This window comes from Myxine glutinosa, chromosome 8 (genome assembly GCF_964187855.1).
Source record: "Myxine glutinosa chromosome 8, kmMyxGlut1.1, whole genome shotgun sequence".
Classification (NCBI taxonomy): domain Eukaryota; kingdom Metazoa; phylum Chordata; class Myxini; order Myxiniformes; family Myxinidae; genus Myxine; species Myxine glutinosa.
This window is the reverse complement of record NC_136268.1, coordinates 11,451,526-11,469,239: the sequence shown is the minus strand read 5'-3', so window position 1 is coordinate 11,469,239 and position 17,714 is coordinate 11,451,526. Positions and strand designations below refer to the sequence as shown.

Sequence of the window (17,714 nt, the reverse complement as noted above, 5' to 3'; positions counted from 1 at the left end):
TTTGGTAAAACTGTGCTTTTCTTTTCCTCGTTTCAAACGCCGCACCCTGTATTGGTCCTTTAACACCTCACTTCTGAGCGATCCTTTCTTTAAATCATCCTTTGTGGTTTTTTGGGACAAGGTTGTGGATTTCCAACATCGTTTCCTAAATCTCTGTCAGTGGTGGGACTATGCTAAAGCGCAGATCCGTGTTTTCTGTCAGCAATACAAAACCAATTGCTCTCAAAGTAAACAATTATGTATTGATGCCTTGAAACAAGAAATTCTACGATTGCAGGAAGGTACTGAGGTCCACAGTGATGAAAGACGGTGTCAACTCCTCTTTGAAAAACAAACTCTGCTTAAGGAATTAATTCAAGAAAATGGTATTGGTGCCTTAGTCAGGCTGAGAGTGAATGGTTTACTGTCGTCAGACACATGTTGTAAAGATTTCTTTAAGTTTGAGAAGACGACGAAGGCGAGCCAGCAAATGCTTAGTCTTCGGGCTAGTGATGGGCATATTCTTAGTGATAATACGGAGATTGTTCACTTTGTTCGGTCTTATTTTGAGAATGTGTTTTCCTTTAAGCCCAATGATGTGCCTGCAATGCAGAATATTACGACCAATTTGCCGCAGATAGATGAGCATCAACGGCATGTCTTGGATGAGAACATTACTCTCGGCGAACTTAAAACTGCGCTCGTTGGCCTTGCTGATCATAAGGCTCCTGGTTTTGATGGGCTACCAGCTGAATTTTATAAAACCTTTTGGGACATGCTTGGTCCTGCTTTGCACTCAGTGTTTTTATACAGTCTGCGTGAGGGATTGTTACCCCTTACTTGTCGGCGTGCAGTTGTTTGCCTTATCCCTAAGAAAAACGACCTGCAATTGATACAGAACTGGCGCCCAATTTCTCTTCTCTGCACAGATTACAAGATTTTTGCCAAAGCGCTAGCTAACCGTGTAAAGCCTGTTTTAAGCACAGTTATACATCAGGATCAATCGTACTGTGTTATGCACGGATCTATGCACGATAACATTTTTTTGGTACAAGACCTGTGGGATGTGTGTGCATTTCACCAACAACATACCGGTCTCTTTTTATTGACCAAGAAAAGGCTTTTGACTCTGTTAATCATGAGTATTTGTTTCACATTTTAAAGCAATTTGGTTTTGGGGCATCCTTTATTTCATATGTATCCTTATTGTATAATCACATTTTTAGCTTGATCAAAATCAATGATGGTCTCTGTTCACCTTTGCGGATTGGGAGGGGAATTCGGCAAGGCTGTCCCTTATCTGGAATCTTGTACTCTCTTTGCATTGAGCCCCTTTTGATTCGTTTACGATCTTCTCTTATGGGATTTTCAGTGACTCCATCAGAAAATCCCGTTATCATTTCGGCCTATGCTGATGATGTATGTGTTGCTGTTCGCAGCAGTAATGACATTGCTCTGCTATTTGAGTGCCTACGAGTATACTCTCAAGCATGTACAACGCAAATTAATTGGTCGAAATGCAAAGCAGTTTGGGTCGGCGGTACGCCACCTTCTGCCCTTCCAATTCTCCCTATGAATTTGACATGGGGAAAAGAAGGTGTGAAATACCTCGGTGTTTATCTTGGAACCCCAGGTTTTGTTAAAAGGAATTGGGATGGTTTGCTCCACAAAATTAGCAATAAATTAAACAGACGGAGAGGAATTTTGTCGACCTTGTCTTTTCGAGGTCGTGCCCTGGTCATTAACAACCTGGTGGCCCCTCCCTTATGGCATAAAATGATTGCCTTGCAGCCACCTGCAACGTTGGTGTCGTCAATCCAAAAATGCTTACTTGACTTATTTTGGCATGGCAAACACTGGCTAAAGCCAGAGACTATTTGCCTTCCACTGGCGGAAGGGGGTCATGGGCTTGTGGACATTCTTTGTCGGGTGATGGCCTTCTGAGTCTCTACAGCTCGTCGTTTTATATTTCTGGAGACCTTGCCATGGAAATCTACTGCAAACTGTATGTTAAAACAAGCCGGCATGCTCGGCTACAATTGTGAACTCTTTTTCATGGAGCTGCAACATGTCGATGCTTCACTGCTCCCTGACTTTTACCAAGATGTCTTGAATGTCTGGCAGTCCATTTCAGTAACTCGGGAAATGGAGACATACAACAGTGAAAGGTTCCTCCGGGAACCCCTTTTCTACAATGCCCTTTTCCTGCTATTCCTCGATCACGTGCTTTTGTGCAACGTTTTTTGAGTGCTGGCGTGAAAACGACTCGGGACCTTCGTGACTGTAACAGGAACAGTTGGTTCTCCGCAGGACATCTTCAAGTAAGAACTGGCATCAGATCTTTGAGGAGCGTAGCCAAGGTCCTACAGGAAATCCTGTGTGTTTTTAGGCACTTGGACCTGAGCTTAACCGCCATCATTGGTGATCACCATACACTACCACAGATCTGTTGCGGCTGATAGCGCCACAACATCTATCTTGTTATCCTCATTGCCACTTTCCAGCAAGGATAAAAAGAGACTGTGTCGTTTGTGTATTTGAATCCGGTTTCCCACGTTACAGCCAATTTATTTTGGGGCTCGATGGAAAGAGAAACTGCCTTCTGGGTCTCCCTCCCATCCGCAACGGTCTGCAATGTATGTTTCACCGATTGTTAAAAGAACTGGTGATATTGCTTGGAGACTCGCCCATATGGTGTTGCCCTCCAATGTTTTATTACATCGTTTTAATGAGGATAATTCAGTGGAATGCCCTTTTTGTATGATTTCTGAAGACTTTTTCCATGCTTACGTAGATTGTGCAAGACTCTCTCCCTTCTTTGGTTTTTTTATCAACTTTTTTTAATCGGATGAACTTTTCTTTTTCTACATGTGTTTTTAGTTTTAGAATACCACTTAGTTACAAAAAACGCTCTGAGATTGCTCTTGTTAATTTCTTAATTTCTATTGGAAAATTAGCAATCTACAAAACAAGAAAAGCAAAGCTCCTGGCAAATGCTGATATTTTATGTGATGTGGTGATTGTGTTTAAGGCTCTAGTCATGGCAAGGTTATGCTTGGAATTTTCCTTTTGCCAAATGAAAGATGATTTACAAACCTTTGTGAAAAAATGGTGTGTAAAGGGTGGGTTTTGTAAACTTGATAATGGTTTGTTAAGTTTATTATTTTAGTGTTTGGTGTTTTTATTGTTGTTGTTTGGCTGCACACGTTTGGAATTGTGGTGACTTTATTATTTGCATGACTTGTGTGGTTTTCTTACCTTTATAATAAAAGAGCTTCAAAAGTGGAAAGTCTCTCTGACCACTCCTCACAGTGTTCCTGGCTCAGTGCACCGGAATCCAGAGACTATTCTAACAACAATGCATGTCCCATTCCCGAACCCTTAGACAAGGGGCAAGGGCCTTTCTTTACAGAGACTAAGAAATCACTATCTCGGGATTCCTAAGGTGTACATTGGTCTACTCCCTCTCTCCCCCTCCCCAATATTTTCCCTCCATCCCAACACATTTATTAAACACAAAATCCTCGTTTATTAAACACCCACAAAGGTACGGCTCGTAGATTCGTGGCCATCTACGCGGCTCGTAGATGTTTTTTTTTGTGTATGTCCAGCTGCTTTATGCATGGCTGGTGAAAGATGGGTTTTATAAATACCGTATGTCAAGCCGTTAGGCTCGTGAAAAAAATTTTTGCGCCCCTGAAAAACCGCGAATTCGCGGAACATGGCCACGAATAGAAAAAAAACCGCGAATTAACGAAACATGGCCACGAATAGAAAAAAACCCGCGAATTAGCGGAACATGGCCACGAATAGAAAAAACCGTGAATTAGCAGAACATGGCCGCAGATAGAAAAAAAACCACGAATTAGCGGGACATGGCCACGAATAGAAAAAAACCGCGAATTAGAGGAACATGGCCACGAATAGAAAAAAAACCGCGAATTAGCGGAACATGGCCACGAATAGAAAAAAACCTGCAAATTAGTGGAACACGCGAATAGCGGGCCCGACTATATTTATTTTATTCGCACAAGGCGAGTCTATTCTCGTCCTTCTCTTCTCTCATGTTTCCTTTTTTTGCATCCTTCCCTCTATCAATCCTTTTGCGTTGCCAGTCTGCTCACATTATTTACTTAATTATCGTTCGCGTTTTGCATATCGTTTACCTTGCACGGTTCATCTTCGGCATTCGGTATTTCCTGCAATTTCCGGGTCCTTACTTTTGCTCTCTTCCATATATCTTCTCTTCACATCATCGCACTCCATCGCTTTCACGTTCCCATGTCCAATATCTCCGTTGCTCTGTCCCACCTACTAATCCCAGATGTCCTGTCAGGTTATGCATTCCCTTACGTGCCGTGAGTACACAGCACCGTACTTGTGCAGGGAACCTCCGGAACCCTGTCAGGAGGCACATTAACACATGGACTGTGAGCGACCTCACAGCTCCATGGGGAAACAGAGGCCACAGCTATGTAAGGTTAAGGTACAAGAGGTGAATGAGCTTCGAGGGTCCTAGCTTCAGTCTGGATGTGGGAGCCAGAGTCAACAAGTGTATGGTGTGCAGGGGGTCTGTCCTTTACCCCATCTATTTCTTTGTTTACCAGCTCATCTTTGTTGCCAATCATCCATCCCATCATTCTTTGCCAATCACAAATCTCTCCCTTTCCTATTGGATGCATGATGTCGGCATATGTACTGTAAAGTGTTGGCATAGCAGATAATGATCCGAGGGCAGGAATGTTCACGTAAGGGTAAGGGGAATGTATGAGTGCTGTAGTTATTGTACATGTATGAAATTTCCTTATCTCATCTGCTTGTAAGTACCTGCTTGGCGTGCCATTGCAAATACTTACCCTTTGCTTCTTGTTACGGGGAAGAAAGGCCATTTCTTTAAGAAACTGTCTTGACTTATTCTGTCCGTTTTAACCCTTTGAGTACAGGAATTTTTTTTGATAAAAATACCCCCGGTATGGGATTAATTTGTCATTACGGGAATGCAACCACGTACTGACGATCTATTTATAGGTATAGTCGATGTGGTGTAGTAACGTCATCCGTACACAAAACTTTTTCGCGGGTTGCGGCACTGGACATCATCCGTACTCAAAGGGTTAATGGTGACATAAGACTGCTGAGGCGTTTGGTAAGCTCAGATTTGTTATCCAAGTTCGATCTCAGGTGCGGTTACGTGATGTTGGTTTCGCTCGGCCGACTGACTAGGGTCTGTCAAGTAAACGCTGGGACAGTCCCCAATTGCCTCGCTTAGCTCACCGGTACGGTAAACTGACTTTGGGTGGGAGGATCCGGCCAGAGTTAATAGTTCCAAATGGCATCCGGGGTCTAGTAGACATGTTCTCTCGGAGTTATCGGAGTGGCGATGCCCAAAAACCTGTCATGTTCTGGTGTCAGGAGTGGGATCTTTCAAAACCCCTGAACACCCTCCCGTTTATCTGTAACAGTATACCTTTTGTCTAAAAGCGGTCATGCAATGTAAAAGTTAATTGTTTTGTGGTATTTTCTTGCCAATATATGGTTCAATATGTGGTGAATTTGAATGGTTGATGACATATCTCCCCACCTCAGGATGACCAATACTGGCGATTTACAGATGGCTCGCTGGATTCCCAGTTTCCTCAGAAGCTCTCTTTTGGCTTGAAGCCAAATGCAGCGATTATCACCCCAGCTTCTCCAGGATTAAGACTTCAATATGCTTTGCTTTTCCAAGGTTTTGTTTAACACTAAGGCCTACAATTATGCCTAGGTTTTAACTTCAGCTTCATGAATTCACGTGTAAACTCTGCAAATGACGTTTTTCAGGTTATATCAAACTTAACGTACCCTAACGTTTTCTTCTGACAGATGAGAAGTTTTGGACATTTCGCTTCCGTCAGCCATCTTCCTTAAGAACATGTCCTCCTTGGTTACGTCTTGCTTCCAGGAGCAATCATTGGCCAACAACATTTATGCGTCGCGTCCATCCCCTTTTGTATCGTCGACTTAAAAGTGAGTGCCAACATTGAGACACAAACTGGAACTGCAGGTGATGTTGTCTCACCACAAAAATGTTGCCTCAACATTTCCAGGGAAGTTAAACTAGAAATGTGTGCAGACTCAGTTATCATTTATCGACCCCTGTCCTTGTTATCATGACCCTTGCCCCATTTCTGCGTCACCACGTTCCCTGGCTAGTGGCCTAGTCACCTTGTATTCCAGATAGTCGGCTTTCGCAATGTCTGTTTGACAGTTGATTGCCCAACTTTAGAGTCTCACTGATAAGCATGCTTTAGTTTAGTTTGGAGGTTAACGTTAGTTAAGATCACATGCATTCGTTAAGAGTAAGGCCAGCTTATTAAACTTTAAATATTTTAATTTATTGAAAGTTATCATATAAACATAGGGGCAATACCCCTGGTGCTCACCTGCTACAATAAACAGTATACTGCACCGACTAAGGGTATTTTAAAGCAATTTGAATGGTTTCCACAAGACAGGGCAGCAGGTAGAATCATATAAACATAAACATAAGACTTTAAACAAACAAACAACAAAAAAGACCTATTTTGTGGGGCAACCCCTACCCCCCATTCCCCTCCAATCCGGTATACCTCCTCAGACCCCAATTCTTCCAATGCCGTGAACAAACATTGGTACATCACGGGTGGTGAAGGTTGTGGTCAAGTTTCATTGAAATTGTGTGTGTAGGTTTTGAGAAAAGAGCAAATACCTATTTTGGGGGGTCAAACCTGGATGCACCTTAAGCCCCGGTAAACCCCCTTATACCCCGATTTTTATTTTTTTATGCCGTAAACAAACTTTAGTCACAACACAACAAATATCTCACCATTTACTTTTACTTTTACAATTAGTTATCGAATTTTAGTCAGGTAAGAATTTTTAGTCTCTGACTTGAAAATCTCAAGAACCCAAGTTTGCAATAAATGTTCATTTTTCATTAATCGTTCCTTTTGTACTTCTTCCAGGTCAAACCTTTCCTTGTCTGTTCCCTCCTCTTCTTGAACTTGTCTGTATCCGACGAACCCCATCTCTTACCAGAGTCCAACTCCATGTCCCCTCCCTCGACTACCTCCTACCCCCATTTCATCACGACCTTCCCCCTACCCCACCCATTCAAATCTCCCCCGACCCCTACCCTTCAAATTCCTCCCCTCACCCCTCCCCTTCAAATTTCCCCCCTCACCCCTCCCCTCCAAATCTTCCCCATCACCCAACCCTTTCAAATCTTCCCCCTCAGCCCCTCCCCTCCAAATCTCCCCCCTACCCCGCCCCTTCAAATCTCCCTCCTCACCCCTCCCCTTCAAATCTTCTTCCTCACCCCTCACCCCTCCCCTTCAAATCTCTCCCCTACCCCCCTCCCCTTCAAATCTCCCTCTGCACCCTTCCCATTCAAATCTCCCACCTCACCCCTTTCTTCAAATCTCTCCCCTACCCCCCTCCCCTTCAAATCTCCCTCTGCACCCTTCCCATTCAAATCTCCCCCCTCAGCCTTCCCATTCAAATCTCCCCCCTCACCCCTTTCTTCAAATCTCCCCCCTAGCCCCCCCCCCTCCCCTCAAATCTCCCCCCTGACACCTCCTCCTCAAATCTCACCTCTCACCCTTCCCTTTCAAAACTCCCCCCCCCCCCACTTTCAAAACTCCTCCATCCCCCCCCCCCCCCCCCACTTTCAAATCTCCTCCCTCACCTCTCCCCTTCAAATCTCACCCCTCCCCTTCAAATCCCCCCTACCCCTCCCCCTCAAATCTCCCCCCTCACCCCTCCCCTTCGAATTTCACCCTCACCCCTCCCTTTCCAAACAGCCCCCCCCCTCACCTCTCCCCTCCAAATTTCTCCTCTCCCCCATCCTCCTCAAAGTTGCCTCTTACCTCATCCACAAAGCTGCCTCCTCCCCCCTTACTCTATAATAATAATAATAATAATGCATTTATTTTATATAGCGCTTTTCAGGAAGCCCAAAGACGCTTTGACAGAGTGCAAAACATAACGCATAGCAAAACATAAAGACAATTGCAAAAAAAGAAGAATCAATAGGGAAATATTCAAAGCACAAAGGAGGGAGAAGGAGAGGAGATAGTCAGGGGTTAGATGCTGTGGGTTAAATGTTGAATGCAGTGTTGAACAGGTGGGTCTTGAGTGATGTTTTGAATGTGGTGAGTGAGGAGGAGTCTCTGATGGTGTGAGGTAGCGAGTTCCAGAGGGTGGGAGCAGCGATGGAGAAGGCCCTGTCCCCCCAGGATCTAAATTTGGTCCGGATGGGGGGGGTCAGGAGGTTGGTACCAGCAGAGCGGAGGTTGCGGGTGGGAGTGTGTCTGGAGAGGAGGTCAGCCAGGTAGGATGGGGCCAGGTTATGGAGGGCTTTGTAGGTCAAGAGGAGGATTTTGTACTGGATTCTCTGGGAGATGGGGAGCCAGTGAAGCTTGTAAAGGACGGGGGTGATGTGGTCACGGGTCCGGGAATGGGTGAGTAGACGGGCAGCGGAGTTCTGAATGTATTGGAGTTTATTGGTGATTGTTGAGGGTGAACCATAAAGGAGGCTATTGCAGTAGTCCAGACGGGAAGTGATGAAGGCGTGGATGAGGGTTTCTGCAGCCACAGAGGAGAGGGATGGACGGAGACGGGCGATGTTTTTTCAGGTGGAAGAAGGCTGTCTTTGTGATCTGTTTAGTGTATTTGTCGAAGGAGAGGGTTTGGTCAAAGATGATGCCAAGATTCCGGATGTGAGGGGAGGTGGACACTGGGAAACCGTCGATGTTGAGGGCAAAGTTATGGGTGGACTTGGTGAGCGTTTTTGGGCCAATGATGATTATTTCAGATTTATCACAGTTAAGTTTGAGGAAGTTGATTTGAAGCCAGGATTTTATTTCAGTGATGCAGTTTGTCAGGATAGAGTGGGTGGCGGTGGAGATGGACTTGGTGGAGATGAAAAGCTGGATGTCATCGGCGAAGCAGTGGAATTGGAGACCATGACGGCGGATTAAGTGACCGAGGGGGGACAGGTAAAGGATAAAGAGGAGGGGGCCAAGAACTGAACCTTGGGGGACACCTTGGGGGAGGGGAGCAGTGGGGGATTTGCAGTTATTGATGGAGATGAACTGACGTCTGTCAGAGAGGTATGATTTAATCCAAGAGAGGGCAGTGCCGGTAATGTTAAAGGTGGTTTCAAGTCGGGTGAGGAGGATGGTGTGATCGATGGTGTCAAAGGCAGCGCTGAGGTCGAGGAGGATGAGAATGTTGAGGTTGCCAGCATCAGAGGAGAGGAGAAGGTCGTTGGTGATTTTGAGGAGAGCAGTTTCAGTACTGTGGTTGGACCGGAATCCGGATTGGAATGTTTCATACAGGTTATTGGCAGAGAGGTGATGCTTGAGTTGAGTGGCTACAGCGCGTTCCAAAACCTTTGACAGAAAGGGTAGGTTGGAGATGAGTCTGAAGTTATTTAGGGTGTCAGGGTTTAGTCCAGGTTTTTTCAGAATGGGGGTAACAGCAGCAATTTTGAGGGATGGTGGGACGATGCCTGTAGACAGGGAGGAGTTTATTGTTGCAATGATAAGTGGAGAAAGAGCAGGAAGGGAGGCCTTGACAAAGCTGGAGGGGATGGGGTCAAGAGTGCAGGTGGCAGTTTTCATTCCGATGAGGAGTTCAGAGAGGTCAGTAGGGGAGACTGGGGAGAATTGAGACAGGGGATGGCAGGATAAGGGGGGGCAGGTGGTTTGAGGGGGAGCGGGTGCGGCGGTGGTCAAGCTGTTGTAGATGTTTTCAATTTTGCGTTGGAAGAATGAAAGGAAGGAGATGCAGTTGTCTATTGTGAATGACTGGGTGGTGGTGTTCAGGGGGCTGAGGAGTTTGTTTATTGTAGAGAAGAGTGCTTTTGGGTTTCCGGAGCCAGAGTGGATAATTTGAGAGTAGTAGGCGGAGCGGGCGCGGGAGAGGGCATCTTTATAGTGTTGTATGTGGTCCTTGTAGGCCTGGGAGTGAACTGTGAGACCTGTTTTATTGCGGAGTCTTTCAAGTTGGCGAGCACGAGTTTTCATTAGGCGGAGCTCAGGGGTAAACCAGGGAGCAGAATGGGTGAAAGAAACTGTTTTGGTTTTTATAGGCGCAATTTGGTCAAGGCAGGAAGAGAGAGTGTGGTTGTAGTAGTCAGTGAGGTCAGAAGGGGTGTGGAGGTCAACGAAGGGAGAAGTGGACATTTTTTCAGAGAGGGTCGATGAGAATGAGGCAGGTGAAAAAGCGTTTAGCTTACGGAAGTTGATAGTGCGATAATGCCTTGGTGCTGGGGTGGGGATGTTGATGGTCAGAGTGATGGCTAGGTGGTCAGAGAGAGTGAGGTCGGAGCCAGAGAGATGGTGCAAAATTAGTCCAGTAGAGCAGACAAGGTCCAAAATGTGACCACGGTTATGGGTAGGAAAGTTGACATGTTGAGTGAGGTTAAAGCAGGTGAGTAAATCAGTGAAGTCAGTGGTTAGCGTGGAGTCAGTGGAGTCCATGTGGATATTGAAATCACCAAGGAGGAGGATTGAGGGGGAGAGGGAACATAGCTGGGTCAGAAAGTAGGAGAAGTCAGACAGGAATGATGGGTGTGGTTTGGGAGGGCGGTAGACAACAGCCATGACTGACTGTGTGTGACCAGAGAGTTTAAAAGCCAGGTGTTCAAATGATGGAGCAGATGAGATGGAGATGAGGTTGGTCTTGATGTCTTGTCGGTGAATAACGGCAATTCCACCACCTCGGCCCTCCGAGCGTGGTTTATTGATGTAAGAATATCCATTGGGTGTGGTGAGGTTGAGCGTGTAGTAGTCCAGTGGTTGTTGCCAGGTCTCAGTGAGACAGAGAAAGTCCAGTTTATTTTCCAGGATGTAGTCGTTCAGGATGAGGCATTTGTTGTTGAGGGACCGGGTATTGAACAGGGTGAGCTTGATGTTGTTTTGTACGGCGGGTATGAATCCAGGTGATTTGGCCAGGGTTCGCAGACAGGAGGTGCGATTTTGTGCGTTGTTGTGACCAGGTGTGTTGGGACGATGAGTGGGAGTGCGCTGAGCCGACCAGAGGATGGGGATGGAGTGACCTGATTGTAAATAAACAAACTTACGACCGGAGCCACGGTGAATGTACCTGGGTCGACGCAGGAGTCCATTCGATCTGATTGCAGAGATGCATGATGGGGTGGAGCGGGTTTTAAGCAGGAGAAGCCTTGCGGCAGAGTACCGCAGAGCCATGCCAGCAGGAGCGAAGGCAAAGCGAGCACGCGGCCAAGGGTGAGGAAGCGAAACAATCGACACAACCAACGGGAGTGGGCCCGAGGAAACAGCGATGGAGCCGAGCAGGTGAAGCCCGGAGCAGCAGAGCAGAGCCGGGACCGCGCAGAGGAAGACTCAATGGCCATAAATCCGCCACGACCACCAGGAAAGCAAGACACGGACAATGGTCCAGTCAGAGAAGCGGCGAGCAAACGACGCCAGCGTCCTCTCACGACCGGACCGGAAAACGGAAGTGAATCCTTCTTCTATCTCAAATCCTTCTTCAACCTCCTGCAATCTTCTACTTCCCTCTGCCCCCCCCCCCCTCCTCCCCTCACATTACTACTCACTCTTCCTCATCCCATCACCATCTAGCTTTTTGTCCTCATCGTGCCCTCTCTCCTTGCTCTTCTGCAATCTCTGACACACTGACAACTGCTTTCTCGACCTCCTCCTCTCCCTCATCTAACCCTACCCCCTCTCTCTTGTATCCAATGCTCCCTTCTTCTTCCTCAACGGTATGGACCTCACTTTCGGGGCCTCAGCTCAAACCTGACTGATCTCTCCATACAGGTTGCTTCTCACAAACCAGACTTGATCTGCTTAACGGAAACTTTCCTCCTTCAAGATAAGATGTCTCTGATTCCTTAATATCTCTTCCTGGTTACTCCCTCCTCCGGTATGATAGACCTGAGCCTCGTCCTGGTGGTGGGGTTGCGATCTTTATCAAAAACTCTCTTCCTCACTCTCCTTGCACTGCCCTCTCTCCACCCCACCCCCAGGAGTACCTCTGGCTACGGCTTCCCCTTCGCTCCCACCTTTTGTTCATATGTGTGTTGTACCGTCCACCAAACAGTGATGACTCCATTTACACCTCACCCCAGCAAAGGACTTCTGCGACTCATTGGGACTGACACAATCTGTCAATTTCCTGACCAGGATCTCAGTCAACGGAGCATCTTCTCTTCTAGACTTGGTTATATGACAAACTTCCCTGCAAATGTCTGCTGCTCTTCTTCTGCTGCTCCAATCGGTTCTTCTGATCATGTGCTTGTTAAAGTGGACATCTCTCTGGCCATTCTCAGAGAGCCTCCTCAGCGTCGACGAGTCTGGCATTTCACTCAGGCTGATTGGCACGGTCATCAAGCAGCCATCAATCATCTGGACTGGTCTCCCCTCTCTACCGCCTATGACATCAACTCATCCAGGGAATTCTTCCAAAGTAAACTGCTCTCTCTCATACACAGATTTATCCCATCTCGTATTCAGTTGTTATACCCTTCCTCCCGTCAATGGTACACGGAATATTGTGGTGAGGCAGTTGCCCTGAAACAACTTGCCATCTCCTCATGGAAGGAAAATCCAACTGAAGGTAATCTCAGTTCCTTGCACAAAGCTCGGAACAAGTGTGTGTCCACCCTCAGGAGAGCCAGGAAGCACTATCTCTCGACTTTCAAACTGAACTCTCAAACCTGTCTCCCTCCTCCAAATCCTGGTGGCATCTGGTCAAATCTGTTTCTGGTGTTTGTTCCCCCTCCATCCACTCACTTACCTCAAACGGTGACACAGCTGACTCCACTCGTGAAAAAGCTGAATGCCTCAACTCTGTGTTTGCCTCAAAATCTTGTGTCCCAAACCCATTTCTCTCTGTACCCACCGTACCCAGTCGTACCGACCTGCTCCTGGACTCTGTGTCCTTCTCTCCTGACAAAGTGGAGAAGTTTTTGTCAAACCTCGACTCTGATTCTGAAACTGGACCAGACGGCATCAGCCCACAGGTCCTAAAATCCTGCTCTGCCACTCCATCTCACCCTCTCTCTGTTCTCTTCACCCTCTCTTTTGCTCAAGGTAATCTGCCATCAGCTTGGAAATCAGCCAACCTTACCGCTTTACACAAGAAAGGTGTAAAAACAGATCTTTGCAACTACAAACCAATCAGCCTTCTCCCAATAATCAACAAGGTCATGGAATCAATCACTTCTGATATTAAATCCTTCCTCTTCCCCAATGGCTTGATCTCGGATCATCGATTTGGATTCAGACCAGGTCATTCTACTCTGGACATGCTGGTTCTGCTGTCTCAACAATGGATGGAGATCCTCAATGCCAAAATCAGAGCCGTCTCCCTCGACATATCTCGTGCCTTCGATATGGTCTGGCACCCCGCCCTGCTCACCAAACTCTCCTTCTATGGTATCCATGGAAATCTCCATGCATGGCTCACGGACTTCCTCTCTTGTTGTAATCAATGTGTGGCCCTCTATGGAATTCTCTCATCTCCCCTATCTGTTCAGGATGGAGTTCCTCAGGGCGGTGTTTTAGGCCCTGTGCTTTTTCTGGTCTTCATTAATGATCTGTCCGACTCTCTGGAAAATCCTCTCTATCTCTTTGCTGATGGCTCCACTATCTGCTGCTCCATATCTCAACCCTCAGATCGACAGGTAGCCACCTCCTCATTCTCTGCAGACTTGGCTAGAATCACAAACTGGTCAAACAAGTGGAACATGTCTTTCAAACCTGACAAATCTCACACTCTCACTGTCTCTTCGAAAGGACCGACTGGACAACCCTCCCATCTACTTCCTCAACAATCCTCTTGAATAAGTTCTGTCACTCAAGCTTTTGGGTCTCACGATCTGCCATGATCTTTCCTGGGAAAACTGCATTTCCAAGCTGGCCTCCAAAGCCAGTCGCAAACTGAGCATCCTCCATAGTGCGAAGTCCTTTCTTGGCACTTCTGAACTTCTCACCACATACAAGGCTTTCATCCGCAGCTCAATGAAATACTGCTTCCCATCTGGGCTGGTGCACCTGCCTCACACCTAGCTCGGCTTCACGCTGTATAAACCAAAGCTTTCATAATCATTGGAATCTCCCGCGATAAAGCTAACTTTGAGGGCCTTTCACTCTTTCACCGCAGTCAGGTTGGTGGTCTTTCTGTCTTTTACCGACTCCTCTACGGCCGAGCTCCCCCTGCTTTGTCTTTGCTCTGTCCCCAAAATATTCCGACAGGTCGCACAAGAACTGCCAGGAACCCTCTTCTGATGAAACTGCCAAAATCAAGACTCTCTGCTCACCTTCACTCTTTCATTCCTCTTTTCTCCCGCCTCTGGAACAAACTCCCTCACTCCCTTCAATCCCACTCCTCCCTCCAGGTCTTTAAAACAGCTGTTCACCACCATCTCTTATCCTCCCCCATCCAAAACCTTGATATTTCTACCCCCGTTAATACACCTTTTTCAAATTCCGATTTCTTTCCTGAAAGTCTTTGTCGTGTCCATCTTGTTTATATCGTGTACCCATCCCGCCCCAGCCCTCTCCCTTCCAAAGATCTCCCGATGTCCCTGTTCTCTACTGTTATTATGCTTGTGTGCTTCCCTCTCCCTCCCCCCCTCCCTCTCGTCTCCCGCTCCCTTCATTGTATGTTCCATGTGTTAGCTCTTACATGAGCCTCGACTTGGTATACAAAAAAGGGTGATGTAATGTAGAATGTTGGCAGGTTATTTATTTCATGAACAAATATTGTGGAATTTTTCACCCCCACTCCACCTCATTCTATTGTACATAATAAATAGATGCTCCCATTGTCCTTTACATACATGTGGATTTGATTGGTATTTTGATAACTGAATGCAATAGTATTTGTATGCTATAAAGAAAATTGACTTGCAAGCTCTCAATAACCTCTATATGACCTTTGACACACAAGCAGCAGATATCATAACAATGGATATCACTTTATTGTATCATTTGAAGAATAATTTTACATCATATTATTGTTGTTACCCTGGTGAGCAGAAAATCAATGCTCACCTAATCACATCAGGTCCCTCTGGCCTGATCTGCCAAGCCAAATAGATGCTGCTTTGCTGTGGGTGCAGCCAAGTACCTCGATCCTCAGCCACGCTCCAGGCTATATCTATTTCTTCTCTGGATGTAAGTGAGGTGATCTTTCTTTGTCCCCCTAAACCCAACCTAACCCAGCCCTTTTAGCTGCAGTTTTCCTCCCTTCCTCTGTCACCATCATCTCATTATTACATCCACCTACTGCTCCACTGACAGTGCATTGCCTTTTGCCCTCTGTCTCCTCTATCTTCCATGGGCTTAGATCGTGGATATAAAGAAAAACATTTCTTGAATTTTGTCCTCTCAATGGTGGAATCGCCTCGCTTCTTCATCACCCTCCCCCTTCATCTATCTATAACGGAGCAGATGCATATTGTGATGGTTTCCGAGACCCTGGAGAGGCACATACCAACACATAAGGGAGCCAGAGTGTGTAGTCATATCCGTAGTATATTGTCTGCCTAAATAAATTACATCTCCCCTCGTATCAACACCAACAACAACAACATGCATTTTAAGGCCATTTTCCCTGCTAGAGCGGGGGTTAGCCTTGCGGTCCCCATGACAATCTTCTCCATTTTGCCCTATTTTCTGCATCTCTCCTTGTTAACCCCCTTGCCCGCATTTTTTCTTCCACCATCTTTAGCCAAGTCTATCTATAGGATTCCACCATCACCTTCCCCGTCCTCTACTTCCTTCTACATTCATTTCCATCACTCTTCTCAACCAGTCACTTTCATCCTTCCTCAACACATGACCAAACCATCTCAACCTGTTCCTCTTCACAGCATCAATCACAGGCAATATTCCCATCATCTTTCGCAATTCATCATTTGTCTTCCTCTCTCTCAACGATACTCCGCACATCCACCGAACCATTCACATTTCCACCCTTTCCAGCCTTCGATGCTGCTCTACATTCATTACCCATGTCTCGCTCCCATAAATCATAACACTTCTCACACATGCAGCATACACCTTTCCCTTCAGCTTCAACGACACTCCCCTCCTCATCAGCACGCCACTCAGTTCCCGAAACTTCTTCCATGCACATATCACTCTTGCAACTGTTGCCGAGTCTGATCCTCCTTCTCCATTCAGCATGTCTCCGAGGTAGCAAAATGTTTTCACACCTTCCAGCTTCACGCCATCTCCAAGATCCAACTCAACATTTCCTCCATCTGCAGCTCCCACTGTGCACACCTTACACTTGAATATAGCTGCCACACTGGTTAATGACCCTCTCAGACCACTACATTTTTGATGAACCCACGCAGCGCACATTGTACATTGAATGGAGTTCACTCCGACACCCTTCCTGCACACAGCACATGGCCACTTCCCAGTTCTTTCCACCTCACCACATGCTTTACCACTTGCCATCACCTTCGTCTTTCCGATATTCACCTTCAGACCTTTTGTCTCCATACATTCCTTCCACTTGTTCATCTTTTCCTTCAGTCCATCCATACTTTCAGAAATCAACACCAGATCATCTGCAAACAACAACTCCCACGGTAAACCCTCCTTTACGTTCTGAGCCAGCACCTCCATCACAGCTACAAATAGTAGTGGACTTAGTACCGACCCCTGATGCACTCCCACCTTCACCTCAAACTCACCACTGTTCCCGTCCTTCGTCCTTACAGCTGTGAGTGGTCTTTTGTGCATTGCCATCACTACCATGATCAACCATTCCTCCACTCCTAACTTCCTCAATGCCCATGTCAATACTTTGCGTGGAACCCTATCGAATGCTTTCTCCAGATCAACAAACCCAAGAAACAACTTCTTCCTCTTCTCCATGTACTTCTCCTGCATCTGCCTCACAATAAAGAGCGCGTCTGTCGTTCCTCTTCCTGGCATAAATCCAAACTGCATTTCGTCGTTCTTCACTTTCTTCCTTATCCTCCTCTCCAACACCCTTTCCAATACCTTCATTCCATGGTCCAATAACTTTATCGCTCGGTACGAGCCACACTCCAGAGGGTCACCTTTCCCCTTGTATAGAGGGACGAGGGTACTCAGTTCCCAATCCACTGGAATGCGGCCTTCTTTCACCACCAGATTACAGATCTCTGTCATTCTCTTCACACCCCAACTTCCTGCTGCCTTCAACATATCTCCCACATCTCCCGTCGGCTCTCCCGCTTTTCTACTCTTCATTGTTTTTATCGTGATTTCCGTGATTACACCTCGGGAAGGTTTGTCTGCCTCGTACGTCATTCGACTTCAACAGAGTCCCACTGTCTGCAGTTCGGACAGTCCTTCACGTGGGTTTTTCACGTGCTCATCTTTCCAGCCAGGTGTGCCTTCTGAGCGGTGTAAAGGATGTGGAAACGTGAAATGCTTGTCAGCTATCAAAACAAGGAGGAGCATCGAAGAAGAACTGATGGAGGTGTGGAGATTCCAGGTGGACATTCCATCGTCCAGTGGAAGCCCCAGTCAGGAAGCGAAGTACCTCCAACTATTCCACCTGTGCCTCTATTACCCCCAACGCAGGCTCACAATTCCTCACCACCAGGCTCACAATTGCCTCACTATACCACACAGGCCTAGGTATCCAGGAATGCAACATATTCAGGTACAGATTCATCATCAGGCAATGCTTCCCAAACACCACCATACTCTCCT

General features: G+C 46.6%; 1 protein-coding gene across 3 annotated transcripts in view; it reads left to right on the top strand.

Moving 5' to 3' along the window:
* RNF185 (ring finger protein 185) overlaps nucleotides 1-17,714 on the top strand; it is a 191,982-nt gene that overhangs the window by 95,900 nt on the left and 78,368 nt on the right. For all 3 annotated transcript variants that reach the window (XM_068123913.2, XM_068123912.2, XM_068123910.2), the window contains exons 6-8: nucleotides 5,566-5,707; nucleotides 5,842-5,985; nucleotides 15,033-15,170. In XM_068123913.2, coding sequence (XP_067980014.2) covers nucleotides 5,566-5,707; nucleotides 5,842-5,985; nucleotides 15,033-15,170 — 424 coding nt within the window. The remainder of the gene's footprint in view (nucleotides 1-5,565; nucleotides 5,708-5,841; nucleotides 5,986-15,032; nucleotides 15,171-17,714) is intronic.